Source organism: Eubalaena glacialis, chromosome 7, assembly GCF_028564815.1.
Source record: "Eubalaena glacialis isolate mEubGla1 chromosome 7, mEubGla1.1.hap2.+ XY, whole genome shotgun sequence".
Classification (NCBI taxonomy): domain Eukaryota; kingdom Metazoa; phylum Chordata; class Mammalia; order Artiodactyla; family Balaenidae; genus Eubalaena; species Eubalaena glacialis.
In genome coordinates, this window is record NC_083722.1 from 32,704,912 (window position 1) to 32,732,902 (window position 27,991).

The 27,991-nt window shown below is 53.5% G+C and overlaps 2 protein-coding genes across 4 annotated transcripts in view; both read right to left on the reverse strand.

The window, feature by feature from the left end:
• CUL9 (cullin 9) overlaps nt 1-17,018 on the reverse strand; it is a 38,130-nt gene extending 21,112 nt beyond the window's left edge. For both annotated transcript variants that reach the window (XM_061196179.1, XM_061196178.1), the window contains exons 1-18: nt 16,951-17,018; nt 14,509-15,112; nt 13,776-13,930; nt 12,941-13,453; nt 12,277-12,412; nt 11,934-12,127; nt 11,263-11,662; nt 10,653-10,845; nt 7,315-7,522; nt 5,298-5,494; nt 4,697-4,914; nt 3,612-3,861; nt 3,417-3,522; nt 2,659-2,886; nt 2,310-2,400; nt 2,015-2,186; nt 458-563; nt 69-164 (exon numbers count right to left, since the gene is read on the reverse strand). In XM_061196179.1, the coding sequence (XP_061052162.1) occupies nt 69-164; nt 458-563; nt 2,015-2,186; nt 2,310-2,400; nt 2,659-2,886; nt 3,417-3,522; nt 3,612-3,861; nt 4,697-4,914; nt 5,298-5,494; nt 7,315-7,522; nt 10,653-10,845; nt 11,263-11,662; nt 11,934-12,127; nt 12,277-12,412; nt 12,941-13,453; nt 13,776-13,930; nt 14,509-15,103 (3,858 nt within the window). In that variant the 5' untranslated portion in view covers nt 15,104-15,112; nt 16,951-17,018. The remainder of the gene's footprint in view (nt 1-68; nt 165-457; nt 564-2,014; nt 2,187-2,309; nt 2,401-2,658; nt 2,887-3,416; nt 3,523-3,611; nt 3,862-4,696; nt 4,915-5,297; nt 5,495-7,314; nt 7,523-10,652; nt 10,846-11,262; nt 11,663-11,933; nt 12,128-12,276; nt 12,413-12,940; nt 13,454-13,775; nt 13,931-14,508; nt 15,113-16,950) is intronic.
• Nucleotides 17,019-19,211: 2,193 nt separating this feature from the next.
• SRF (serum response factor) lies at nt 19,212-27,194 on the reverse strand. Of its 2 annotated transcripts, XM_061196181.1 has the most exons (8): nt 26,303-27,194; nt 25,316-25,390; nt 24,411-24,677; nt 22,673-22,934; nt 21,994-22,113; nt 20,752-20,943; nt 20,298-20,374; nt 19,212-20,072 (listed from the first exon to the last, which is right to left on the reverse strand). In XM_061196181.1, the coding sequence occupies exons 1-8, from the start codon at nt 26,819-26,821 to the stop codon at nt 19,977-19,979; spliced, it is 1,608 nt and encodes a 535-aa protein (XP_061052164.1). In that variant the 5' UTR covers nt 26,822-27,194; the 3' UTR covers nt 19,212-19,976. The 2 variants fall into 2 exon arrangements, with proteins under 2 accessions (XP_061052164.1, XP_061052163.1); XM_061196180.1 differs by lacking the exon at nt 25,316-25,390 and having other exon boundaries at nt 26,303-27,193.
• Nucleotides 27,195-27,991: the final 797 nt, after the last annotated feature.

Here is a 27,991-nt window from a genome sequence, read left to right on the forward strand (position 1 = left end):
ATCCAGGCACTGCGGAGACCCTGTGCTTCCTCCTGGTCCCCAGCCCCCAGCCTTTGCCCTCGCCCCACCTGCTGGCAGCGCTTTATGCGGATCTGGATGACAGGCCAGAAACGGTTGAGGTTCTCCAGGAGGACCACCCGGCTGGCGGAAGGAATCACGTTCACCTGGTGGGGCGGGGGAGAAGAGGTAGAGAGAGAGCTGTCACCTGCAGAAGTGGAACGGGAAGGACTGTTGACAGCAACCAAGTCTGTGACAGTGTGTGCCCTTCACCTCACCCGCCCTGCACCCGTGGATCTACATGCCTCCACAGCCCTAATTCTATTCTCGCTGCTTACGAGGCAGTGCCTGCCTGGGAGGAAGGGATGTGGGAGCTCCCCACGGACTGGGTCCTTCCGATAAGGCCCCGGGACCAACAGAAGGATGGAGAGTAAGGGGAAGCGGGGCACAGGGTCCCCACCGTGTTGAGCTCCGTGCTGATGCAGCTGGCACTGTCACCCCCAAACACCACCACCCTGGCCGGCATGTAACTTGAGTCCTCACTGGCCACCAGCAGAGTCAGCTGCCTGGCAGAGGAAAAAGGAATCAGTCAGAACCAGGGCCCTGGTCTTGGTTCAGAACTTCAACCCACCACTTCCTCTTCAGACTCCTGTCCTATGCTTAAGCGTCAGTTTTCCCCAGACCCCCGCTCTTCCCTTTATCCTCCCCCAAAGTGGCTTCATTTAAACCCATAGTTTCAGCTGAAAGTTCACACCCTAATGACTCCAAATCCACATCACTACCCTAGACCGCTCTCCTGAGCTTTCACGCCATGCATCCAACAGACATTTCTTCGTCGTGCCCACAGCCACCTCCAAGCCTACATGCCCACACGGACCGGTCGTCTGTCTGTAGAAACCTGCTCCTCTTCCTCTCCTCTTCTCTCTCCTGGGAAAGAAAACTGCCATCCACCTAGTTCTCCAACTAGAACACATGACTTCTCCCTCACGGCCGCCCTCATCCAGTCAGTGGCAGGCGCTGTAGACGCCACCTCTCAAGCTCTCCCAGTCCACCGCCTCCTCGCCATCTATTCCCGTCCCCTCTGCCTCACTGAACGCTCATCACTCAGTAAGCCTTCCAGCTCTCTCCCAGCCTGCCACCCAAACTCGCATAATTGCCAGAGTTCTCTAAATTAAAAAGTCTACTTTTGTCTCTTTCCCTCTTAAAATCCTTCAGTGGCTCCTCAAGTTTCAGAATAAAGCTCAAAGTTGTTAGATCACAGAACTTTGTGGTCCGGCTCTGCCTCCGTTTCTGGCTTCCTCTCCTGCCACTTCACTACACATACCCTTCGTTCCAGCCAAACACAATTACTTAAAGTTCCCCCAAATACATCATTGTTTCTTGCTTCCATTTTGCACATACGCTGTCCCTCGGCCTGGAGTATCCATTGCCCTCTCTTTACCTCATCAATTTCTACTGCAAACTTAACCCAGTCAGCCCCTCCTTCCGGCAGCCTCCTCTTGAGCTCTCAGTTGGCATCAGGATCCACACATCAACCGTAACTTTTTTCTTACTCTATTTCTTACTGATTTTCCAGCCTGGCTCCCCAACAAGACTGTAAGTTCCCTGAAGACAGGCCCCTTATCTTACTGTCCGCGCAGCTCCAGACCCTTGCAGGGTGCCTGGCACAGAGTACACAATAAACAAATGCCCACGGGAGGAGTGGATAAGTGAGTCATTGCTCTCCCTCGACCAAAACCACAGGGCAGTGACATGTGACCTGTAGGGGGAGCACGGCACAGGCTTGGGGAGTAAGGGGAGGTCTACACTTAGCTCAGGGAGATTAGGCCAACGTGTCTATCTGTTCACTGCACAAAATGGGTTTCAGTGTGTCCCTCAGGCATAGGGGTTCAGTCGGGGTTGTGTGTACGTGGGCAATCCTCTGAGGATGTGTACTGGGGCATATCAGAATATTCGTGTGTGTGCACACGCGCGTGTGAGGGCACACATGCACACATGGACATGGGCACGCTCACACCTAACAAGAACACCGCGGTGCATGTGTAGGGTGATGTAGTGGGAGCCAGTGCTGCCGTTGGACTCCCAGTAGGTCTTGGGGTTTCGGTCTGTCAGCTTGCTGGCCCGGTGCGGGTTGGAGGACACCTCCACCTTCTCCCAGCACTTGTCCTCCTTCACCTCCACGCTGGAGCCTGCGGGCAAGCGGGAAGCCTGGTTAGTTGAGAGAGAAGAAAGGAAGGGGACTAGGGAGCAGGAAGGGAAGGGGGGAACAGATGCTGGGGTGGCAGCAGGAGAAAGTAGATGGGGGCACGAACCCTGGCAGAGATGCCTGAGGAACACGTCAAAGAAGGGGATGTTGATGGGGCGGTAGGTTCGTCTGTGGTCTTCGATCTGGCCCAGCACCATCTGCAGCCCAGACATTGGAGAGAAGGGGTGTGGGGAGGGGGCAGAGACACGGAAACACATGTGGAGAAAGAATCAAGGGGCAACAGAACACTCAACCCCTTTCTTCCCAAATTTTGGCAGAACAGAACCATGTGGGGTAAAGGTTGGGGAACAAGTGCCCTAGATTTGCTACTACTTATGCCAAACAGGGACATGCACTGAACCACCTTCCCCTGCTTCTGGCTTACTTCTCAGCTCCGGACCCACACACCTCCTCACCTGAATGCAGCCAGCCAGGATGCTGGAGGTGAGGTTACTATAGAGCTGGGCGTGTTTCTCACACTCTGTCACCAGGTCCCGCAGCTCACAGGCCAGCAGCAGCTGAGCCGAGTGCTTGTCCAGGACTTTGGCGAGGGCCTCTTTGGCTCCCAGGCAGCAGAGCACCACTGCATAGTCTTTGTGCATGGAGGCCAGGCGATACAGGAAGCAGAGCAGCTCCTGAACAATCTGGCCCAGAGCCACAGAGATTAACGTAGGGAAACAAAGAGCAGGCTGTACAGGCTGAGGGGTGGGTTTAGAAATGGGGATGTGGTGGCTGAGATTTTGGAGAACGTGAAAGCAGAGTACCAAAGACAGGCTGGCACAGAACACTGGGGTGCCGGGACTCCAGAGTGAGTTGGCAGGGGCAGAGCTCGGGCACAGCTCCCCAGGCTTCTTCCTGCCAGGACCAAGCTATCTCAGGAGCCAACCTCGGTGTCTGAGCCTTGCTGCACAAGGCACAAACCCCAAAGGCGGAGAGCAAGGACTGCGTGGACTGGTGAACGTGGGCTTCTCCTAAACCCAGAATCTAAAATTCAGGTGCAGCCAGAAGGCCTCAGTTCTGGAGACGCTCAGATGACGCTGGTCTCCTTCCTATACACCCCTCCCAGTTTCCAGACTCATCCAGGAAGGCTGTGCTGTGCCCTCCAGAACCTCACCAGGTAGCTGGTGTCCAGAGGCTGCCTCTCCCTCCCCCACCCTTGCCAAGGCTCTGGTACCTCAAAGTCACTGCTAGGGCCACTCAGACAGTTGAGGCAGGGCTCCAAGACCTCGTGCCAGGGAAGGACCATGGCCTCCGGGTGATCCAGCAGCCGGGTCATGACCCTGGCAAGGGATGGAAACAAGTGAAGTCCCTGCAGTCTGCCAGCTGCCCTTGCCCCCGAAGCACGGGTGCCCCCGAGCTGGCCTCTCACCTCAGCGCCGTCAGCAGCAGAGTTTTGTTGGGCCCGGGGGCGTCCAGAGTCCGCAGAAACAGGAGGAAGGGCTGGCTCTCCTGCTGGAGGCGCTTGAGGAGGGGTCTCATGGCACCCCCTGGGCTGCCCTCTCGGCACAGCACGCGCTCCAAGTCCAGGAGGAGCTCTGCAGACGGGCCCCCCACCAGGGATCGGATCAGTAGCTCAGGGGACCCATCCTGGCCCTGGGCGCCAGGCGTCTCCAGTGCTGCTGCTCAGACACACAGGAGGCAAAAAATGGGTAGGAAGCAGAGTCATACAAATTGGTCAAACTCAGAAACTGGCAGATGCAGAAAATAACTGCCCCCCCCCAATTTTCCTCCCGTTGTGAGGATGTCTGAAGTTTCTACTCAACTGTGGGGGATTTTCTTTTCTGGCACCAAATATATACCTAGCTACATCTGTAAAAAAAATTAGTATGGCAAAAACAGTCAAGTTAAACAGCACAGTTTTAATCTCATACAGTCACACAACTACCTTTTATTATTAACTGTCAGCTTTGCTATTACAGAAGTCAATAACTATTAGCTACTACAGTCACATCCCTATACTACCTAGCATGGTGGCTTCAGATGTACAGACTAAAAGACACACAGTGCTTATTCTGATTTGCCCCCATACTTCCAGGTTTCGCTTGTTTGTTAAATACAAAAGGTTTCTTCCCTATGGCATCAATATTTCACATTCTAGTCACCAACTTTCTGTACCATAAGCTACAGTTCCTATACAGAAGGCCTCTCTAGAAGTCATTTCAACCAACCTTCCAGTGTCCAATAAGAGCGGACCAAACCCAGCCCAGCCAGATGGGAACCCTTTTATGTTTAAAGCCATTCAGAGAAGGCAATTTCCTTGTACCTATTCTACAGTCCCCCTCTCCTCTTGGTCAGGAAGTTCTACTTGAGACCCAACTTGAGCACCAAAACCCTCACTCATTTCCTGAAGGTTCATCGTGTCTTTCCAGCACAGTACTAGGATGTGAACCTGAGCCCTCCTGGCCGCGGGCGGGGACCGATTCCTCAGCACAACCACCGCCTCCCCAATGGTACCTGCACGCTCGGGACTGCCCGGTGGCTCCGAGTAGCGATTGAGAAGCATCATGAGGATGGTGCGTGTGGTGGGCATGGCTTCTGTCCCCGGTGCTATCCCTGAGTGTCTAACCAAGGTGTCTCTCAGCTCTCGGGTTATGATCTGGTCTCCCAGAGTGTGGTGGTTACACAAAAGCAGGTTGAGGAGAAGCAGGCCGTTTCTCACTGCGGAGGAGCACCTGGGAGGAGGGAGGTGACCCAGGAAGAAGTTGAAAGAGAGTGAATGCAATGGAAGCAGGAAGCCAGCTTCCTGGAGGGAGGAGCCCTGCAGCTGGGGAGGGAGGGGCTCCGGGGGTCCCCCTGAGGCCAGACATCTGGCCTCTTGACCTCAGGTCACTCCTCCCAACTCCAGGAAGGAAGAGCAGGTGTCTCTGATCTCTCTGGAATCTCCCTACCCTCAACCACTGGCCTCTCTTCTAACAATAGCCAGAGAGGGCCACCACATTTCATCCAGAGGCAACGACATGAGAGGAATTTCTGTGGAATGCATGAGATCTGGGCAGGGGAGCAGCAGGGCTTGGGGCTTAGCAGGAGTTTGGAGTTTGGAAGGGGAGGTCCTGACCCCTCCGTGTTCAGCATCAGGATCACGGCAGCAGGGACGGCGAGGAGCAGGCTCTCAGCGCCCGGGCGCGTGGCCGAGTCAATGCTGGCGAAGATCTCCCTGGTCATCTGGGCATCAAACAAAGGGTGGATAGAATCTCGGCCGGTAACAAGAGTGGGGATCTCCGAGGAGCTGGCAATGGCCAGCATCTTCAGCGCCTGCGAGGGGATGTGAAGGCAGAGTCAGGAGTGGGCAAAGCCACCATGCAGAGGAGGGGAGAGCCGGGCCGTCATTCTAGGCCTCAACCTTCGGGGCAGCTGAGCTGTTTGCAAATAGAAATGAAAGAGGTAGTGATGGGACGTCAAAAAGAAAGAAAAGAAAAGAAAGCCAACCAAAAAAACCTAAGGCTCCATGGTAACGTGAGCCTGCAAATTCTCTCTGCCAGCACCGAGGCTCACCGGGTGCTGGGGTGGCCGCCCCTCCGCAGCTTCCCCTCAGGACGGAGCCCTTTCACAGCCTCTACTTGTCTTCAAGGCTTTCCTTTAAGTTGTCTTCCATCTCGCTTGGCCACTCCTCCCTTTGAAAAACCTCTCTTCCCTTGAGTTCCATAACTTCTTGTCCTCCTGGTCGTCCTACCTCTCTGGAGTTTCTCTGCTGCCAGGTCCCAAATACGGAAGTTCCTTGTCTCCCTTCTCCTCGATCTCTGCACCCCCTCCCCACGCAACCTCGGCCATTCCCCCAACTGCCGCTAGCACCTGTGTGCCAGCCAACACTCCCATCCCTATGTCCCCTGGCCTCCAAAGGCAGTATCCAGCCTGCCTGGACGAGGCTACTTGGGTTGACTCACAGGCAGAGCAGCTGGAATTATAGGAAAAAATACTGGTAATATGCCAACTTGCTGCTGGTACTAAAGAGAATCTTAAATTAGGATGAACACTAAACCGTCAGGGTGGAGAATGTCTTGGCTGGTGAAAGGGTTGACTCTTGAGAAGAAACCTTCTAAGGATGAAGTAAATTAGAAATAATTCTCAGGATGATCTCCCTTGTGAGGGCTGGATCCTTCAAGCAAATGCTACCTCATCATGAGCCTTTTTCCCTTTGGCTACCTCACCCTCCCCCAAGCTGAATTCTGTAGACCTTAAGTTATAAACAAAAAGATGCAATTCTGTTATAGGGCAAGAGTCCAAATTTAGAGGCCAATGTCGTATTTTGGTCATGCGGTTTGAAAGGATCAGGGAATTTTTTGAGCAGACACGGCCTCAGCTAGGAATGCTTGGCTGCTCTTGGGAGGAGCAGCATCAGGCTGGCCCCATAAAGGATGAGCCTCCCGGCCTCTCCCTGGGAAGCCTGCCCTAAGAGCACCTGTGCTCCAGTCCATGCTGCTGCCGTTACACTGCTGGAATCCATTCTCAGAAGTGCTCTGGACGAGGCCTACCTGTCCCCTGCCCGTACCTCCCTACCAGCCAGCCCTTCTGTCTGGAGTACTCAGGAAGCCAATTCTTCCTCCCTGAACGAGGGCCTCCTTTCACCATTCTCTGGGCCCGGTGGGGGCAAGGCAATGGCAATGCTGGCTGGGCTTTACCCACATCTGGTGAGGAGGTATTTTCTGTGTACCGGTACCACTCAGACAAAAGGATTAAAAAATACTCTGTCACATCTAGAAATTTAGTCTTTAATCAGACACCTAGTTGTAACTAAAAAGCCATGGGAAAGTCAGCATACCTAGAAATTCAACCTGACCTTCTCTCCACACCTCTTCCTCTTCCAACATTCTCCCCCTTGGCAAATGACCACCTCATCCACCCCTGCTGCCCAATTTTCAACCTGGGAGTCATTCTCAAAAACATTCTTCTCCCTTCCTCCAAATACGCATTCAATCACCAAGACTGTCCAGGTGGATCTCTTCCATCCACCTGCATCTTTCCATCCCAACGTCTCCCCCTTGTCCAAATCACCAGAGAACCTCCTTGAGATCAGCCACGCCCCCAACCTGCCCACCCTGCCCATCACTCTCTACCTCCAGGCCCGGTCCACTCACCGCCAGCCCTGCCTGCTGCACCAAGACAGAAGTCTTATATTCTTGCATGCAAACCAGCACAGCGTAGATGCCACCCTCCCTGGCGAAGAGTGGGCGCCACTCGTGCTTGGTCATGAGCAGGTAGAGGAGGCGCAGGGCCAGCACCACCACCATCTTCTCTCCCACCTGGTTGGTCAGCAGCTCCACCAGCGTCTTCACTAGCTTCTCTCTGAGAGAGAAGAGACATCGGGGTTCCCCATCCCAAGAGTCATGTCTGGCTGCCCGCCCAACCCTGTCCACCAAGATCCAGTCCATCACCCCCCACCCCCCTCCATCCTACTCTCCCTGCCTCAGTCCCAGTCCTGCTGCCCTCTCCTCCGCAGTCTGTCTCAGGCTCTTCACCTCATCAAGTAGGGAGTACTGCAAAAAGGTTATGAACTCTGGTTCATCTTTTCAAATAAATCTATAAATTTAGTATAATGCTAATCAAAATGCCCAAAAGGTTTAAATAAAAAAAAAAAAAATGACAGGCAGGTTTAGGTATAGGAAGAGAAAATATGCAAGAATTGTCAAGAAATGTTTGGAAATAAATAAGTGTAGACTTGCTTACTACTTATCAAAATATAAACTTACAATAATTAAAACTCTGGAAACAATACAGGGTAGCCAAACAGACGAATAGATGAGAAGAGAGATAAGGGTAGCATCTCAGACAGTGAGGACAGGAAGGACCATACAAAACGTAAGGCAGAGACATGTGGCTATCTATCTGAAAAAACGAAGGCTGGAGGTCTGCTTCACTCCATTTGCAAAAATAAACCGCGAACAGATTTTAAAATAAACGTGAAAGTAAAATCATAAATATTTTTAGAAAGTATAAGGAAATATTTTTATAATCCTAGAATGGAACAGACCCTCTTAAAACCCAGAAGCCATTTTTAAAAAGTTGAAAATACAGCAACATGAAAATCTGAAACTTCAGCATAATGAAAGATACTATCCACAAATTTAAGAGCCCAGCCACATAAGCTAGGGAAAGGGTCCAGTGGAAATGCTGATCTGAAGGGAAGGAAGAAGTGTCTCCAGAGTTCCTAGATCACAGTGAGCATCACAAAAGGAAAAAAGCTGGGACTGACATTTTTCTCCACAGTGACAGAGATGCATATTGAGGGGGTGGCCTGGGAAATAGGAAGGAAAGGAGGACAAAAAGAGAAATTCTGGGAAATAAGGCAAATAAAAGCACTGAGAAAGTTCTGTGTTTATCTCTGTCTTTTTTGTTGTCATTGTACTGGGGTCTCGAGGTCCAGAGGTCCTGGGGTCCATAGAGCCCTAACTCGACCAGGTGCCGATGGGGACCAGCAGTCAGAGTGCTAACAGCCCCTCCCCATGTAGAGACGCTTTCTGTCTTCTCTCATGAGCTTTATGATGACTACAACGTGAATCGAACGTGCTTTAAATATATATCCCTCTCTGTAGCCGTGATTTACTATAAACAAGTTAACATACATATGAATGCATATGAATATGAATAAATAAATATAAGTAAGGATGTCTACTAAAATGTTAACAGTGACTACCTCTGCATAAAGGGTTTTCAGATGATTGTTATCCTCACAACTTTCTATTTTTCTTACAGTGAGCGTGTATTATTTTATATTAAGAAAATTAAGTTAATATGATTTTGAAAGAAAAAGACAAGCAAAATATTTGAAACAGAAGTAATGGATTAATATCCAGAATGTCTGTAAATTTTAAAAAAGGCTAAGACCAGGGACTTCCCTGGTGGCGCAGTGTTTAAGAATCCGCCTGCCAATGCAGGGGACACAGGTTCGATCCCTGGTCCTGGAAGGTCCCAAATACCATGGAGCAACTAAGCCCGTGCACCACAACTACTGAGCCTGCACGCCACAACTACTGAGGCCCATGCGCCTACAGCCCGTGCTCCGCAACAAGAGAAGCCACGGCAATGAGAAGCTCGCGCACCACAACTAGAGAAAGCCCACAAGCAGCAACAAAGACATAACGCAGCCAAAAATAAATTAACTAATTAAGAAAAATACATTAAAAAAAAAAAAGACTAAGACCCAATAAGGAAGTGGGCAAAGGATAAGAATATTTATAGCAGAAGAAATACAATGCATGTAAATATGCCTAACTTCTCTAGAACTAAGAAATTAAAACAAGGAGATACCAATCACTTCAAATTTCGCCAACCTGATAGATTTTAAAAATGATTAATATCCAGCGCTGGCAGATGTGAGGAAAAACAGATCGATTAGAACGCTATTTGAGAGAACAGACTTGTGGTTGCCAAGTGGAGGAGGAGAATGGGGGAGGGAAGGATTGGGAGTTTGGGATTAACAGAGGCAAACTATTATATATAGAATGGATAAACAACAAGGTCCTACTGTATAGCACAGGAAACTATATTCAATATCCTGTAATAAAACATAATAGAAAAGAATATGAAAAAGAATACATATATATGCATAACTGAATCATTTTGCTGTACAGCAGAAATTAACACAACATTGTAAACCAACTATACTTCAGTAAAATAAAATTTTAAAAAAGAACGCTATATTTGAACTTGGATATAATCATACTGCAGGGTCCGAGGCAGTATTGAAGAATGAGGCAGCGCCATGCGGACTGACATACTGAGTGTAGACATACTGCCTGCAGGGGGAAAGCTGCAGAAACAGGCAGAGTGTGATCACATATACGAAAACACAAACTCAGAAAACACACTAACAAATGTCAATCTCTATAAGGTCTTAAGGATATGTGCTGGGACACGACAACAGTGGTAAAAACGGAGCTTGGCTTTTCATTCTCTGTTCTTTCATACTCTTCAGATCTTTTAAAATAAGAATGCAGTTATGTATTATTTGTATAACTAAGAAGTATTTAAAATTTTTTTAATAGATAGAAAGTAGGGAGGGAGGAAAAAGAGGGGAGAAAAAAGAAAAGAAAACTCAAGCTCAAAAGCCAAAAGGACCTAGATTTGAATCCTGGCTCTGTTATCTGTCAAACTGGGCAAGTTACTTAAATTCTCTAAGCCTCAGTTCCTGACCCACACAATGGATAAGAACAGCATCAAGTTCTCCTCTGGAGATAGGAGGATTTAATGAGAGAATGCTTATAAAATTTTAAGCACAAGGCCTGGCACAGAACAAATGCTCCAAGAATATTAACCATTGTTAATATTCCACCCTCCTGCTCAGCTACCCCTCATGCTGACCCTTCTTTCCTCCCAGCCTTTCTAACTCTTGATCTCATAGCTCCTTCCCTCCCCCACCATCCTCCCCCACTGACAGCTTAAACCATAACCCCCTCCACCTCTCCACGGTTCTAACCTTAGGGATCTGTCGGGACTGACCAGAGGGTGGTCCCGTTCAGTGACTTCCTCCACGGCCTGAGAGAGGGCATAGAGTCCCGAAAGCTGCAGATTTGTGTCCAAGCTGGATATCTGCACAGTGGCCACGACCGCTGCCACATGCTGATCCAGGGAACTGCGTGGCCCAGGACCCCGCAAGGCTCTAGCCATTTCTGAAAGCGGTGAGGGAAAGGCAGTGCCTTAAAAAAACTGTGGCAGCTTCACGTTGGAAGTCTTTAAAGGTCAAGTCCAGTTATCCTACTGACATTTTAACACACTGTTCACTATTGTAGCTTGCACCTAGAACTTTCCCAATTCTGTGTGAGGGATTTAATAGTCAAGCAATGAAGATGATAATACTCTGGAATACATACCCTCCTTTTCCAGGGATACTGAAGAAAGGGAGCAGTGACCAATTACAGATAATCAAGGTCGAAGGAAGGAAAATGGATGCACGCTTCCAAAGCATTTTCCCATACAAAAGTGACCTCCCTCCACGGCTTGCCCTCTGCCCTGACTACCCAATTCTCTGGGGACCACCCGGGCCTTGCTCCAACCTCTTTGCCCTCCCCTCCCAGCACCTGACTCACCACTGGCTGCCTCCTTCATCTCAGCGGGCAGAGCCATCCCCTCAGTCACCAGAAGCTGGTTAAACAGCTGCGAATCACTCTGTGCCATGGGGGGCTCAGTTTTTCCCCTGGCAGGCTCTGCCTCTAACTTAAGGGGCTTTGCTTTGGGGGACTCAGCCTCTTCCTCTGAGAAGTTGGCCTCTGACTTGGACTCCTCTTCCAGATCTGGGGAACTGGAGTGACTTCGCGAAGAAGACGAGCTGCTCGGTGCCTTGGGTGGCAGCCCGTACTTGGTGTAGATCTGGGAGTTGAGCAGGTCGCTGAGGGCGCTGCCCTCAAACCGATTACTGAGAACCTGCAGTAGACCCTCAGCCATCGCTACGGGCATGGAGATTTCACCTAGGGCCTTCTCACCCAGGGTCTGGCAACAGAATGGTATGTATTTTTTAGGAAGGAGCAGACACAAAGGCCCTGGGGACAGGAACAGAAGGGCGGCCACCTCCCACCGTGCCTTGCACACCTGCTACATACTAGACCCTCCCGGCATTTGCCTCCTCCCCCAGCAGGACCCCTTGGGCTCTCTAACCTCTTGCTTCAGCCTTCCCCTAGGCAGTTCCATATGGCGAACTACCTTAGAGGATCCCGCCTCCAACGCCATTCCAAACCCCCCAGGTATCGCAGGCCTGTAATACCTCATCCAGGTTCTCCCGAAGATTCTGGAAAATTGGCTGCTGCTCACATACATCCAACTTCTTGATGAAGAAGAGGAGCTCCCACCACTCAGCCTGGGTCAGGTATCCCAGTTCCTCGTTCTTCTGAGGCTCGGGCTGGAGGTACGGCAAAGAGTAGAGCCCATCCACCGGCTTCCAGTCCCAGGAGGGAAGTGCTGAGGAGACAGGCATGAGGGGCCTCAGCTCCGCCAGAAACAGATTGAATTTCTGAATCTCTGGGGCAGTTCCTGGTCGGGAAGGGCTTCATTCCAGCCACTCCTCCTCTGTTCAGAGAAACGACGTCCATATCCCCTCCATGGCTCACCTGTGCCCAACACAGTGGCCCCCGACCCCTTCTCCACAGCTGCTGAAGCCATATCCTCAGCAGTTTCCTCGGGGCCCAGGATCTCCAGCATGTGCCAGTGCACCCAATAGGTACGGCCCATCGACTGCCAAAAGACCTAGTATGGAGGGAGGAAGAAAGAGAGAAGAAGAAGACAAAGGGCTCAGCCCTGTGAACCCTGAGCTGTGCAGGCTGGAGAGGACACAGCTGGACCCAGACCTGGGGCACACAGTCCTCAGGGGCACACCTGGCTAGGCTTGGGAAACCTCCATATAGCAAAAGCCTCCCTTCCCCTACCAAGGTAGGCCCTGCCTCTCATCTCTTCCTAATCCGGATGGCCTCCGCGCCCACACTCCCTCCTAGCCAGCTCCACTGGTTGGGGTCAGGGTGTCTGAACATATCAGTTCTGCTTCCTGGGTGGGAAGGAAGAACTGTTTCCTTGACCTCACAGCCCACCCACTCCTGCCAGATTTTCTCAGCCCTACAAACAGCCCCCCTATCCATCACTGACCCCCTCTAAACCATTCCAATTTTCTTGGGGTTTTCTCCTTGGGTGGCCTGCAGAAGTCCCCTGTGTGGATGCCCCACCTATGCCTCACCCAAGACAGACCCCCCAGTGGTGGCCCGCCACCGCACTCTTGCTCACCTGCACAGGGGGCACGCCATTGTTGCTCTGCCGGTACTCGCCCTCGTCCCCGGCACTGATCTCCTCGTAATCGTCCAGCATCCGCACTCGCATGCCCGGCTGCAGGGTCTGCTGCATATACTCACCGTAGCCACTACGGCTAGAGAATTCAGCGCGCTGGCGGAAGGCCCGCCCTTGCCTCCTGGGGGCGGCAACGTTGGTGGGGAGTAAAAGGCTGGGGCCTGAAATGCCGGGCTGAAAGATGGACCGGGTTGGCCGGGGTGGCGATGCGGCCTGTTCACTGAGGTTCCGGGCCCAGCCCATGCTCCGCACAAGCTCTGAGATGAGGTTGCCCACAGCCATACTGAACTCCAGCTCCCGCTGCCCCCGGCTTTTCTCCCGGCCAAAATCCTCCCTTGAGGATCGGGAGCCTCGGTCTCCAGCCCCTGGCTCTGGACTGTTATTCAGCTGATCCAGCAGGGAAGTGACACATAGGTAGCGTTTCACCAGGGAGAAGAGCAGCTTTCCTGGGATCTGGAAGACACAGTCCATGGGGTAGGCTCCTCTTCTCCCGGCTTTAGCCCCTCTCCTTTCCCCTCAATATCACCCTCTCCAGAAAAAGATAAAGGCCTCATCCCCATACCTGTAGTTCTCAAACTGTGATTTATAGAAGAAACACACAAGGAGTGCCCTAAAACAGAGATTCCTGATTCTCATCTCAGAGATTCTGAGTGGGGAGGGTAGCACGAACCTTCATTTTAATAAGCTCCCCAGGCTGACGCAGTCCTGAACCACATTTTCAGAAATGATGCCCTAGGCCTTGTACACAGCATTTCCCCCACAGCTGCCAGGGTACCTGAGGCAGATGAATGCCCTCAAAGGCCATGCAGTGCTCCTCAGAAGACGTGGTCTCTGCAAACAGCTCCAGCAAAGTATAGCGGCTGTCAAAATCCATGTGCTGCTCGATGCCATCTTGCTGGCTCAGTGACAGAAGGACATGAGCCCGACTCCCTGTAATCCACACCCAATCTGTATCTTCTCCTCAATCCCCACTACTTACCCGCTGCCTTCCCCCAGACTCTCTATCCCCTACCCCCAGAGGCTTTCAAACTTCTCTGTGACTGAGACTCACAGGAACACATACATTTTACATGGTAACCTAATACAAGTGTACACATATGGAACTGAAACATGTATTTCAGGTTACAAAACTTACATTACTAAGTGCCATGTGCTGATATTTTACATTTTAAAAAATGTTGGTTATAACCCACCAAACTGATTTCATAACCAACTAACAAATCTCAAACCAGTTTAAAAATATAAACTTATTCCCTTCTCTTCTACTGCACTGAGAATGGACAGATAAACCAGGTGCTATCACTTTATCCTGTTTATGCAGGTGCTATCACTTTATCCTGTTTATGCACCTGTGATAGCTTATTTTATATTTTTCCCTTTGCAATGAAACTGATGTCCACCAAATACTAGGTATTCTTACAGAGATGGGAAATCCCTCCTCTTCCTGTTCTTACTCCTGTAGCCTCATTCTCCCCAGTGTTTACCTTCTTCCCCTGGCTGTCTCTTACCAGCATCATGGGCTGCCAGGGCCTGCAGCATCTTGCCCGCACTCCGACGGATCTGAGGCTCAGGGTTGCACAACATGTGCATAAGCAGGTCTAGGGCGCCTGTCTCTCTGAAGACACCAGTGAGGGGCCCGATGCTGGCGTAGGCGCTGAGCACGTGGATGGTGTGGAGCACAGCGGCCGTGAGGCTCGAGGTCGCACCTTCTGCCAGCTGCCTGGCAGCCCTGCGCACCAGCGCCCGCACATCAGCCTCCATCTCTCCCATTGCCACATCATCCAGGCCTCCTGGATCTCGGGGAAAGCTTCCGGAACCCCCAGCTGTTTCATGCTGAGGTCCCTTAGATAATGCCCGCTCACCTAACAACATGGGGCAGTTGGCGTAGACCTCGGGGGCTGACAGCCACATGAGGATGTGCTCTGCCTTGCCCTCTTCCACACTCACTCTGCCCACTTCCCCACACTTCAGGACACTCCATCGGATCAGGTATTCAGGACGCCCATCATGCCCAGGCCGCTGTCGGAGAAGTTCTTCAGGATATGCTTGCAGCCGGAGCCCCAAAGGCACCATGAGTTCCCCAGGGCGCCGTTCCCCCACCATCCTGACTTCCTGGGACACACAAGGAGAAAGACAGAGGCTGTGTTGGAAAGGGAAAAGGCTACATGAAGGGGGTGGAATCTTGAGGTGTAGACAGGGTGGGTGGTGATTGGTAGGTTGCATGGAATTTAGAAGCCAAAGAGAAAAGGCCAAGAATAGGATGGAATGAATAACTTGAACATACTTTGGGATTTATAAGAGAAGGAGAATGGAGTGAAAAACAGCGATAGAAGGAAATGAAAAGATTTAAGAAATAGAAGAAATTACAAAAGAGGATGAAAAGAATAAAAGGCAAGGTAACAAAAAGAGTTGACAGTTAATCAGGACAATTTGGGCAGAACAGTAGGGTGGCTGAGGGGTACAGATCAGGACTTAGAAGGATGAAATGGGTGAGCAGGTAGGACAGCAGCCTGTGAGATGGTAGGGACAGAACAAGCCAGGAAAGTCAGGATAGGGAAGTGGCAGGACAAGGAGTATAAATGACAGGGTAAAACTGGACTGTGGATATAAAAGGGTGGGCCACGGCAGATACAGAGAACAGAGACGAAAGGAGGCCCCCACGTGCAGATGGCTGGATGGGAAAAGGGTATGAGAATATTGTGAAAGGAGGAGGGGACTAGGGGGCCAAGTAAAATCATGGGAGAAAAAAACCAGGTCCCACCCTGCACTTGTGCAGTAGGTACGGTGAGGCTCTAAGTCAGGTAGTTATAGACAGAGGTAGTAATCATGGAGTTGAAGGCTAGGGAATGAGGTCAGGAGACAGTAGAGATTCTAGAGAGGCAATATATCAATAGTACAGATTCAGAGTCAGATAAATGGGACTCTGAATTCTGGCTCTTTCACTTACTGTGTGCATGCTTTTGGACAAGTTACTTAACTTCTAAGCCTCAGTTTCCTACTCTGCAAGATGGTAATAATATTCATACCAAACTCACGAAGTTGTTGTAAAAACTAAGATCACATGTATAAAGCATTTAGAACAGCCTCTAGCATACAGTGAATGCTTAGTAAACAGAATCTAATATTATTATTCTTAGAGAAGGTAGGATCAGTCGCCAGATAAACAGAACGCTATTAAGTCAGAAAAGATTATAAACACGTGTGGAGTGATGGCTATGCTAGTGATCAAGGAACACTATGAAGCAGTGTGGGGGCAACAGGGAATGACGAGGATAAGAACGGACGATACACCAAGATGAAGAACTGGTGATCAGGGCAGGGACCATGTTGGGGTACAGGGATAGAAGATGAGAATAGAAGAAAGGCGTGAAGAGGAGGGGAAACATGGGATGTGGACCTCGATGGGGGTAGGGGTCCAGTTAGCATGGGGGGCAGGACAGGGAGGTAACCAGAGATGTGCGATGGACAACTGATGAGCAGGGTGAAGTGACACCATCGGAAAGGCCTAAATGGGGGGAGAGGGAGGGCCTAGAACAGGAGCAATAAACTGAGGTGTGGAGGCGAGGTCTGGATGCGGGGATGAGACAGCAGGTAGGCGTAGGTGGCAAGATCAGGCCCGAGCTTGCAGGCCAGCAGAGGCCGTGGAGGAGGCCCGCATCGCCACAGGAACGGGCTTGGGGGGCGGGGTGAGGATGGAGAGGCGCGGTCGGAGGAGGCTGACTGGTCCGAGAATCTCAGCAAGACCTGGCTCCTGTCGTCAGCCCCACGGAGAGTGGGCAAGGGACCGGGGAGGGAACGAGGCAGGGACCGGGGAGGGAACGAAGCAGGGACCGGGGAGGGAACGAGGCAGGGACCGGGGAGGGAACGAGGCAGGGACCGGGGAGGGAACGAGGCAGGGACCGGGGAGGGAACGAGGCAGGGACCGGGTCGCCGCAGAACCCTCCTCTCACCTCCCACCGCCCGGCTCGGCCCTCGCTGGGACACAGCGCTGGTCCCGCCGTCCTGGCCCCGCCGTCCTGGCCCCGCCTCCTCAGCAGCTCCCTTCCGGGTCACGTCGCGAGTGCACGCACGGCCGGGCGGCTACGGGTCCCACCGCGGCCCACAGCCGAGCGCGGCAGCAGCGCCGCGCGCAAGCGGAGCATGCGTAGTACCCGAGGACTGCTGCGCTGGGGGCGAGCTGCCCCGGGACGGGTGAGTGGGGCGCTGCCCGCGGAGCCCAGGGTCGTGGTCACGTTGCTCCTTTCTCAGCAGCCGTAGGCAGCCCTTTCCATCCAATATCAACTTTGAAGCCCTCCCTCCCTTTCACTAGGTCTGCCTTCCTCATCCCCCACTGAAACTCACACTCCCACCCTAGGGCTTTCCTCTTATTTTGCACTAGGTCACGTGGCCCTGAGTTTCCCAAACCCGATGCTCTGGATTGGTTGCGTCACTTTTCCTATTAATTAAAATTGCTCCTCTCTGTGTTGACCTAAGCACCTAGCACAGCTGGGGCCAAAGATAAAGGCCCGAGCTCCCCCGGAAATGTTCCTCAGGTATAATCCTAGAATTTCAACAGCCCAAAGCACTCCTTAGCATTTCATCAAACAGCCAGGCTTGCTTCTCAGAGCAGCAACTTTTGGGGTTTGATTCACGTTCTCACCTCCCTCCCTCCAATATGGGAAAACAAAGGCAAAGACCCCACAGTCTGTGCACAAAAATGATACATTTATTGAAAGAGTATTTTTTCTTAATACAAAAGAAAGCTCTGTACATAGGACTGTGACCATGTCCACTACTCCTGGGTCAGCATCCCAGGGAAGTAGAAACCACTAACATACACACCCCACATTCACACACACACATTCACTCAGGCACACACACACACCCCAGAGCCACCAAGGAAGGGAAACACCAAGGGTCGCTGCACATATAAATGCCACCTCGTCCCTGACGCACACATGTTCTCCCAAGGCCACGCTCACACAACACACATTATAAGCACTTTGCCTGATTCACTCACTGGGTCTGTCTTTTGTGGGAAGGAGAGGAGGAATTCATCAAGGTCTCCTCCCCTGGGTGAGAGGGGGGAGTGAGTGAGTGATGGTGGAGTGAAAACAAGAGCAGAGAAAAGGGGCTGGGCAGTTACAGACCTGAGTCCCAAGCTCCCCCACTCTCTAGCCCCTGATTTGCCATGCCCCAATCTTGTAAGCCACCCATAAGCCCCCAGCTATCTCCAGGAGAAAGCCAGAAAGATGACTTCCATCTTGGCACCCCAAACTGGGGCAAGACAGCAACGGGGGTTAGAGGTTCGGAGGTTCTCAAACCTGTCGGCAAATCATCCCCTTGATAACTAGGCTGTGCGTAAAAATTTCCCCCACCCCTTCACCTAATCACAGAAGCAGGCTTGTTCCTACTGAAGGCAGTCCTAAGGGGTTAATAAAACTCCACTCCACCGCTGCCCTGTTCTGAAAAAGCTCCCTCTCTGGATACAGGTGGTAAAGGTAGGCTCTGACACAGGGTAAAAGACCCTCCCCCTATGTTGGCCCACCCTCAAGGTCTACCCCAAAGCGGGTAGAAGGGGTGGGGCACGGCCCCTGTACAAATTACATAAATACTGAGGTTACACTTAGAAAAATAAAGTCATTTTCTTCAAGGCTTTTTGTCTTAATTTTAAAAAGTTACAGTAGCTGCTCACTCCCTGGGAGAGCTGCCATTTCTGGCTCCCCTATCCCCACACTCAGCCCAAGAGCTGCTCCCATTTCTTCTGCCCCCCCATTCCTGCCTTCCGCCCCCTCCCAGACCCCACCCTGCTCACTGCAACTTGGGCCCCAGGCAGCTGCAGGCCTGGGGGCGCACAAGGCTGCAATGCCCATGCGTGTGGCACAAATGAAGTCGGTTGCCTCTGACACCCTCCCACCCCCATCCCCACATTTGGTCTCCCTTTTCCCTCTCCCTAGCAACAGCCCTGAAGGACAAAAAGAGGCCCAGAGCTGTGGGTCACCCTCCCCACCCCGTTGGGGCATGGCCTGAGGGCCCCTCCCCCGGTTTTCTCCTGGAAACAACCCAGGACCGGGTGATCCCAGAATCTCCCCCACACACTGGCAGGCCCCGAGCTCATGGGACGGCTCTGTCCCCAGAAGCCCAGCCAGCTCCAGGGAGCCCCAGGGCTCCCCAGGGAAGGGGAGCTTGGGCAGGGAGGGGGATGAGAAAAACGCCATAAAAAAAAGTTAAATATTTTAAAAATATATATTTATAGATTTGTTTTCACTTCGTCTCCTCAAATAAAAAGTTCAGAATCAACTTTAAGTAAAGCAGCTGGGAGGAGGGGGGGAAGACAGGGGGAGAGGGAACACCGGTGGTTCCCTCCAACCCAGTAGCCCCCGGAGTTCCGAGGGGAGCGACAGGGCAGGGCAGGTCACCCCAGGAATCTGCTCTGTGCACAGGCCCCGCTACTCAGGAGCTGCAGGGGCCATGGGCACGGGCAAGTCTTGAGGGAGGAAGCCCCATCTCCCCAGCTGGCTCCCTGAGGAGCAGGGTTAGGGCTCTTTTGACCCAGCCTGTGGCAGACGCAGAGCTGACATGGAGTCAGCAAGGAGGCTGGAGAGAGGACCCCGACTGCTTCCTCAGGGGGACACAGTGCCTCGTCCCACAGAGACCTGTGTGTGGGAGGGGGAGCACGGTCCCATTGGGTAAGCTAATACTCATGGCAAACACGGAGCCAAGCTGGCAAGGGGAGTCTGAGGAGGCAGGACAGCCCCACCATCAACAGAGATGGGAGGTGGAGCTAGAAGGAGGGGAGGGTGAGGGAGGGTGGGGTGGAGGGCAGGCTGGCCCATTTCTTTGGCTGGAGTGAGAGGGCTCAGTCCCGTGGCTGCCCACTGCTCCTCCCCGCCTCCCTCCTGCGGCCCGTCAACATGTGTGTAAAGAAAACGTGAAAAGGCAACAATAAATAAGTGGTGCCGTCCCTTGGGCCATCTGTCCAGGGCGGCAGGGCGGATCAGTCACTCTTGGTGCTGTGGGCGGCATCCAGGTTCACCACCTGTAATTCGGTGAGGTTGCTGCTGCTCCCGGCCTGCTGCCCTATCACAGCCATCTGGAGGGAAGGGGATGGGTAAGCAGGAGGTAGGGGGCTGGAACTGACCAGCCAGCTCAGGCTGCCCCCTGCTCACCTGCCTGCCTGCCCACCACACAGGCCTGACCAGGAAAATGGATAGGCCTCTCGGCTAAGGATCTTGGCTTGGACCACCCAGTAATGGAATCCCTGAGGTCAAGATAAAGAAGGGGCTGGCTGACTGGGGTGAAAGGTGCCCCCACCTACCTGGTGAAGCTGAACTGCAGAAACAGGGATCTGCACTGTCCCAGATGGCGCTGTCAGGAACACCTGGGGGACACCACCTGCATTCAAAAACCACAGGAGAAACTCAAATCACTTGCTCAAGAGAAACTTCCAGATCTTGGAGGTGTGGTGATAAATGCACAAGTGACTGGGTGAGTCTCAGATGTAAGTGCCCAAAGGTAAGTGTCCAAATGTGTCTAAGTACGTATGTGGGTGTGGGTGTTGAAGTGTGCATGAGTGTCCAAGTGGACAGCCTGGGTGCTGGAGTGTGTGTGCAAGCATCTGTATGTGTGTGTAAATGTGTAGGTATATGTGTGAGCACCTGGTTTGGGTATGTGAGTGTGCGCATCTGAGTTGGGGGAGGCATTTGAATGTGTGTGTGTGTAAGGGAGGAAATGGCCCTCCTTTCGGCAGCCCTGCCCCCCCCCAAACTCACCTTGCTCCTGGACCTGGCTGTGGGACACCTGCATGGTGGATGGTGCCTGGGAGAAGGCATTGAGCACGGTGAGGCTGCCATCAGCCAGGCCCGAGGTGGGTGCATACATCACCGCATGGGGGCTGGGGTACATCATGTGGCCTCCCACAGTTGTGGGCACAGATGACGTCATGATGGTGGCGGGCAACGTCACTGGCAAACACAGACACACGTCAGGGAGGTCGGCACTGGTCCATATTGACATCCCCCATCCCACCCCCAGGAACTACAGGCCTCCAGAGCCCTCTTGCCATTTCCCAGGTCAAAAGCTAGATAACACTTATTCCTTGGTTCCCTGTCATCAACTAAGAATATCCTTATTTTTTCTTGAACACAACCACACCAACCTTTAAGTGTATCCTATCACATCGTTCTATTCCATTATCTATCTGCTCTGTTCCAAGACCCCAAGGCCCTGGGAAAAACAAAGATTACAATGACTGACCCAACCCAAGCAAACTCAGATACTCTTCTTTTAGAGAGCTCCCTCATCCCGTTTTTTACTTGTTCTCACTCCTCTTCTCTCTTCCTCAACATGTGGCTAACAGATTCAGCTTTTAAATAAGCACTTCTCCAATGTTAATGTGCATACAGTCACCGGGGGAACTTGTTAAAAATGTGGATTCTGATTCAGTAGGTTTGGGGTGAGGCTTAAGAGTCTGCATTTCTATCAAGCTCCCAGGTGATGCTGTGATACTGGTCCTCCTTCCACAGAGCAAACTTCGTGTAACAAGGTTGCAAATAACTTAAAGTACTTAAAAGTACTTTTATTTTGAAAGTGTCTCGTCATTTCTGAAATGACTAGAGACACAGAGGGAAATTATGGTTACTCAAAACCTAGGACACCCTCCCACGAGGAGACAACTACCCTATATAAATCCTTCCTGGTAATTGAGCAAACGTGTGTCTTTGGGCAAGTAACTTCTTTCTGGGCCTCAGGCTTCTCACCTAAGTAAGGAGTGTAGCTTCAATGGTCCCTAATTTCTTCCTGAAATCCACAGCCCTACTGCAGGGCAGGAGTCAAAACCCAACCATCCTCACCTGACTTTCTCATAAGGATTAGGGTAAGGGTTAACCCAAAAGCCTCAGTCTCCACATTAAGAAATTTTCTGACCTTAGTTACGGGATGGATACTGCTGGGCACCTGCTGCTAGGCCTCATGAAGGAGGCAGAGCAGGAAGGTGACAGAGCTTCGAGCTATACCTGTCCCGCTGGAGGAGGTCTGCGTGAGGTCTGTGCTGCTGTCGCGAGAGGGAGACGCTTGCTGTGGGGCCTGGTGCACCTGAATGGCCTGCACTGGGACCTGCTGGGCCACTGCCCCACCTATGAGACACAGAGACTTACTCGTGCTCTGTCCTGCCCAGCCACCACCTGCACCAAGCACCCTCAAACACCCCCAGGCCCAAGGTCTGGCATTCTATCCCCAACTCCCATCACTATCTTTCCTGGGAGCCAAAGAGGCCCTTCATGACCAGAATCTTGTCTCCAGGGGCTTCCACACTCTGCTCTTGCCCTTCCCTCCTCCTCCTGCCCTAGGCCCTGACTCTACCCTCTTCGGTTGACACAGGAGCAGGCACTGACCCATCAAGGACATGATCTGCCTTCCAGTCAAGGTAGGGAAGTGGTAGAATGTCTGCTGTCCTTGTGGCAATGGAGGCACAGGGCTGGGCTTGCTAGACAAGGCCAGAGCATATGGTTGAAACTTACTGACAAGGATAGTTCAAGTGCCAGTGGGGAGGGACCCAGTGCCTACCAATGGGACATAGAGGCTTCTCTCAGGCTCTGGCCCCTGTTCACCCTCCTTCTGAGTGAGGAAAGTCATTCTCCTTGTGCCAGCCCTAAACCCACTCTTAGCATGCTCAGTTTGCCCCTTGTGACTCACCAGGCATCAGGGTGAAGCTGGTAGGCAGCTGCATGAGGCCCCCGGAGGAAACAGGACCGCTGCCTGTACTCTTCAGCACAGTCCCGTTGGCACTGCTGACAGCGCTGGGGCTGACGCTAGCAGACACTGGTGCCAGGTAGTTGGTGATGGGAAAGGAGGGGCCGCTGCTGACTTGCATGGTGGTAGAGGTGCTGGGTGCTGTCTGGATGGTGGAGGTGGTACCCGGCAGGTTGGTGACAGTAAAGGCCGGTTTCAGTGTATCCTACACCCAGAGTAAAGATGGAGTGGTGAGCCTCTACCAGACCCTGCCCCTTCAAGAAACTGTGTGGATTGACAGCCCAGAATGGAACCAGTGTGCTTGCGTTCAAATCCCAAGTCCACCATTTACCTGCAGCCTGACTCTTAGACAAGTTATTGAGCTGCTGAGCTTTTTTCTTTAGTCTTCTGTCTGTAAAAGAAGGATAATACCTACCCCATAGGTGTTGTGAAGATTAAACAGGTTAACATATGTAAAACACTTAGAATAGTGCCTGGCTCATAAAAAAAACAGTAAGTATTTGCTGCTGTTATAATGATGACAATGATAATGTCACCTGAGGTCTGTTCCCAGCTCTGGCAATGATAATCTGTGTGACCCTTGGAAAACCTCTTCTTTCTGAGCCTCAGTTTTCTTCTTCTGTAAACATGAGGGGGCTGGGCTACTATGTCATCCTTAAAAGGGTCCTTCCAGCTCTGAATTGCCAGGCTTCTGAGATAGGGACCGACAGTTTTTCAGGGAATTTAGGGTTTGAGAGCGATCTTGGGGGTTTGGCAATGAAGCACCAAAAGAATTTATTCATTCAGCAAAATTTCATGGGAATAAATTAGCCCTACTGCTAAAAGAGTGGGGAGCCTAGAGCACTGACTCTCCCCTCAGGGAGGCTTTGTTCTTCGAAGAGGAAGGAGGAAGCCAGGAGCTGAGAACCAAGCCCAGAGAACTGAGGGGGCTCCGATACTGGAGGTGGGTCAGCGCGGGATGTTTGCTAAGCAGTGGAGCTCGAAGCCCCTGATTGGCGGGGGCGTTGCTAAGGCAAACAGTGCCGCTTCCTCCGATTGGCCAGTTAGTGAAGGGCCACCCGGAAGGTGGAGCTCCCCAGAGCAGCAAGGGAGGAAGCTCCGCCCCCTCTCCTTACCGGGAAAAGGAAGGGGGAGGCGTAACCACGGCCGGCATCCCTAGCAGCCGGGCGAATACACTCCCTAACGTGTGCAGACCCGGACATCCTGAAGAGGCAGGCGGCTGGCTAGTAAGGTAGTCTCCCGCCTAGTCAGCCAGCCTGCCTGCTGACAGTGCTGGCTTCCCAGGACCCTGGAACCCATGAGCACTCCCTTCCTACTCCCCGGCCACCCAGCCGGCCAGGAGGGCCGGGCTAAGCGACGCCCCCGCCCCCAGCAGGGAGACAGCTGGCGGGAGGAATGCAAGGGCCCTGCCAGGCAGGCGGGCTGCAGGCGGGAGGCCGGCGTGGAGCCGGAGCCGGCCTTATATGGGCACGGAGGCCGCCCGCTTATCTAGGGGGCCGGCCTCCTGTCAGGATAGAGAGGATGGACACCTGTACCCTAAGATGCGGGGCACTAACCCGGCTCCACTCCACATCAGTAGGCACCTATCCACCTGTCCTGGGCGAGGGAGAGAGACCCCTTCCCCTCTCTGCCGGTCAAGTCCCTCCCCTTCCTTCCCCTCAGACAGGGGACCCAAACACACCTTGGTCTCCCCACTGCTGTCGGACTCCGACACCTGGTATGTGAGATCCGTTTCTTCAAAGCCCGTGGCACTCATTCTCTGGTCTGTGGTGGGGTCTGAGCGGGGTGGAGAGTCTGGCGAGTTGAGGCAGGTCTGAATCAGTGCCTTGCCAGTCTCACTGGTGATCATGGGCTGCAGTTTGCGGGTGGCAAAGGTATACACATGGCCTGTCTCACTGGCCACCAGCAACAGCACCTGTGTCCCTGTCAGCGTGGACAGCTCATAGGCCTGGGGGTAGGGGGGGAGATGGGTAGGTCAGCAAAACTTTTAATCTCTACCTTCCTTGGGTAGTGGGAAAGAGAGGGAAGTACACGGTGATCTCAAGCCCCCACTCCCATAATTACCTTCCTCTCCATTGACTCTATAGGGGTCTTATCTGAAGGATATCTGAAGGTGAGCTGAAGAGTAGAAAAACCCCATGCTTCTCTTTTGAGGAACAGCCTCACTGACCTGCAGATACCCCAAGCAAATAGCCACAGCTCCCGGTGACAGAACATATAACACCTCAGCAGACACGGAGGGGCCCAGGTAGCTGCTCCTCACTACAGCTTGGTGCCCAGAGCCTCACGAAGAGATGGCTCCCACTACCTCCTCACCGTCACAGGGACCAGGATGAAGTCGCTACTACACTGGAAGTCACATAGATATTAGGGATAAGGGGCCACCTAAGCTCTAAAATGTCCCATGTTTCTTCCCAGAAACTGCACAGGCACTAACCTGTTGCCATTTTGTCCTGCTCTATAATACTCTGCTCCCCCTTTTCTCTTTCCTTGTGTTGATTCAACAGTGTCTGGAGTGAGGGGAGATGGCAGCTAGATTAGCAGCTACTACCCTGCCATAAACCCAGGAAGGGGACCTTCACAGACCTTCAAGGATGGCCCCATAGGTAGCATCCTCACTCCCAACAAAGTTCCACAACCCACTGGAAGCAGCCTTGGTTTCTATATGGGATAAATATAAATACCGGCCAATGTTCCCAGAGTTCTAGCTTCTTGTTTCCCAGTTCCTCTGCTTTCATCCCTTCCCATATCTTCTATACCCCAAGACAACTCCTTTCCTCATCCTTTTCACTGGATAATCATCTAGAAGAGGAGGCATTTCTAGATACCTCTGCAAACCTTCTCCCCAAACTCCGTGCACAGATTTTTCCCTAGGGCTGGAAATCCCACTTGTTCCAAGGGCAAATAATTCTGAAGCCTGTCCTGCAGGGAGTGTGCTGGCTTCCAGTGGATGCACGGAAGACACATGGCCATCTCAGGACTTGGTTTCTGATGCTCAGGGCAGCATCAGTTCTCCTGCCCTGCTCCCTTACCTGGGGCTCTTGAGCCCCATTCGGTCATCAGCCCTGCCCATCCTTCCAGCCAGCACTACTCTAGTGATGCCCACCTTCCTCCCACACATGTTCGCTCATTGTTGTTATGCAGCTCCAACCTCCTCACCCCCATACCTTCTCTTCTCCCTGCTTTTCCGGCGCCTTCCCCCCAACACCAGAGCGCACTGGACCTACTGACCCCCGGGTCTCGTTAACCACCTCCCGGGCAGCCCCGCAGCCTCCCATTACCACTCCTCACTCCTCCGCTCTACGAGGGCCCCGGTCCTCTCTGGCGCCCGTCACTCCCACCTCGGCGCCTTTCCTCTCTTTTCCGGACATTCCCGGCATCTCCCCTCTCCCCACATTTCCCTGGCGGCCCCTCCCCTTTCACCCTCCTGGGGCAACAGCCATCCCCTCCCACACACCTCCTGCGGACTCGCCGCCTCTCACCTCCGCCTCGGCTCTGCCTCCTTCCCGGGCTCCCCTTGCGCGTCCCCACCCTCCCGGTCTCCCGTGGCCGGCCAGCCTCCCAGCCCGGTACCTTCTTCATGATGCCCGTCTTCCTCTTGCTGAAGGTCGTGTAGCGCCGCAGCTTGTTGTCGATGAACTCCATCTTGATCTTCACGCGGCCCCGAGTCTTCTTACCCGGCTTGGCCCCGCTCACTGCGCCGCTCACCGGCCCGTAGCCCCCGGTGGCCGCCGCCGCCGCCTCGGGCCCACCGACCACCACGCCGAGCTCCATCTCGCTCAGGCTCCGCTTCAGGCCGCGCCGCTCCGCGCCCAGCTCCTCCTCCTCGCCAGACTCCGAGTCACCCTCGCTGCCGCTGTAGAGGGCCCCCGCGGTGGGCGCCGGGGTGGTTGTCGCTGCTGCTGCAGCCTCCCGCTCAAGGCGGCCCGGGCCGAGCCCCGCGCCGTTCCCGGGGACCCGGCCCCCGTTAGCCCCGCGAGTCCCGCCGCCGCCTCCACCGCCTGGCCGCCCCGTCGGGGTCCGGTTCAGGCTGCCCCCCAGGGCCGAGCCCCGGCCCAGCGCCGCCGCGGCCCCAGCTTGGCTCGGTAACATGGCGCTCAAAGTAGGAGGGCGGACGGGCAGTCAGCGAGGAATCGGAGCCGCCGCCGCCGCCATCGGCTTCCCGGCTCAACCCGGCGCTCCCGCTGCTGTTTAGTGCCTCTATCGCTGCCGCCGCTGCCGCTGCGAACCCGGGGCCCCTGCACGCCCGGGCCGACCTGGGCCCTCACTTTCCTGCCCCTGTGGCCCGGGTTGCCCCAGGCCGCGCGGAGCGCCCCCTGTCCGTACGCTAGGGCGGCGCGCCCGGCGGCCGTCAGCGTCCCCCGGGGGGCAGGGGCTGCTGGCCGCGGCCGAGACGGCGGGTGGAGGGGGCCGGGACCACGCGCTGGTGGCGAGGGATCCCCCGACCCTTCCCCCCATATAAAGAGATACAATGTTTCCTTTTATGGCGAGGCCGCTCCTTATATGGTGAGCCCCTGCACCCCCGCCCCATTGGTCCGCGGTTCCAGCACCTCCGCTCCCCATTGGCCCACAGGGAGCGGTTATTTGCATAGACATACCGAACTCGCTGCTGTCATCACGCGTCAGACGGCAACTCCGAAAGGGGAGGAGCCGACGCCTCTTAAAGGAACAGGAGAGGTACGACTCCGCCCCCCTGGCCAGAGAATGGTAGAGAGAATTGGGAGGAACCTGCGGTAGAGGAAGCCTGGAAGAGCACTGGAGCACAGTCTTGCGGAGGAGAGGGAGCGGTACTGGGAACCCGGTGCTGGAAGGGCTGGAAGCTAACACTGGGATAGTCCCTGAGTGGATTGTGCGGATTGCAGTAAATGATATGCAGCCCAAATTCCCAGGGACTGCAGGGATTAGAGCATTTCCCCGCGCCTTCCCGAGGGAGTCAACGTTACTGGCGGAGCAAAGGGGGCTTGTGTCCCCGCTGTCTACACTCTTCGCCCTGCGGCCTCTCGGCTCCACCGCTTCCCCTCCCCCCTACCACTTCCTTTCCCTTTCCCTCTCTTTTCAAGGCGACGACACTTTCCCACCAGGCCGGCTCCCCGGTCCTCATTCATCATTCTCTATGCTGGTTTTGGGGGGGGGCGGGGATCTTTGGCAGACGTACATCTGGAAAAGACCGGGGGAGACAGTCGGCCTCCCGGTCCCCAGTGGGGGCAGGGAGGAGAGATGATGATCTGTAAAGACTTCCAGCTGCGGCCTGGGCTGGGGGAG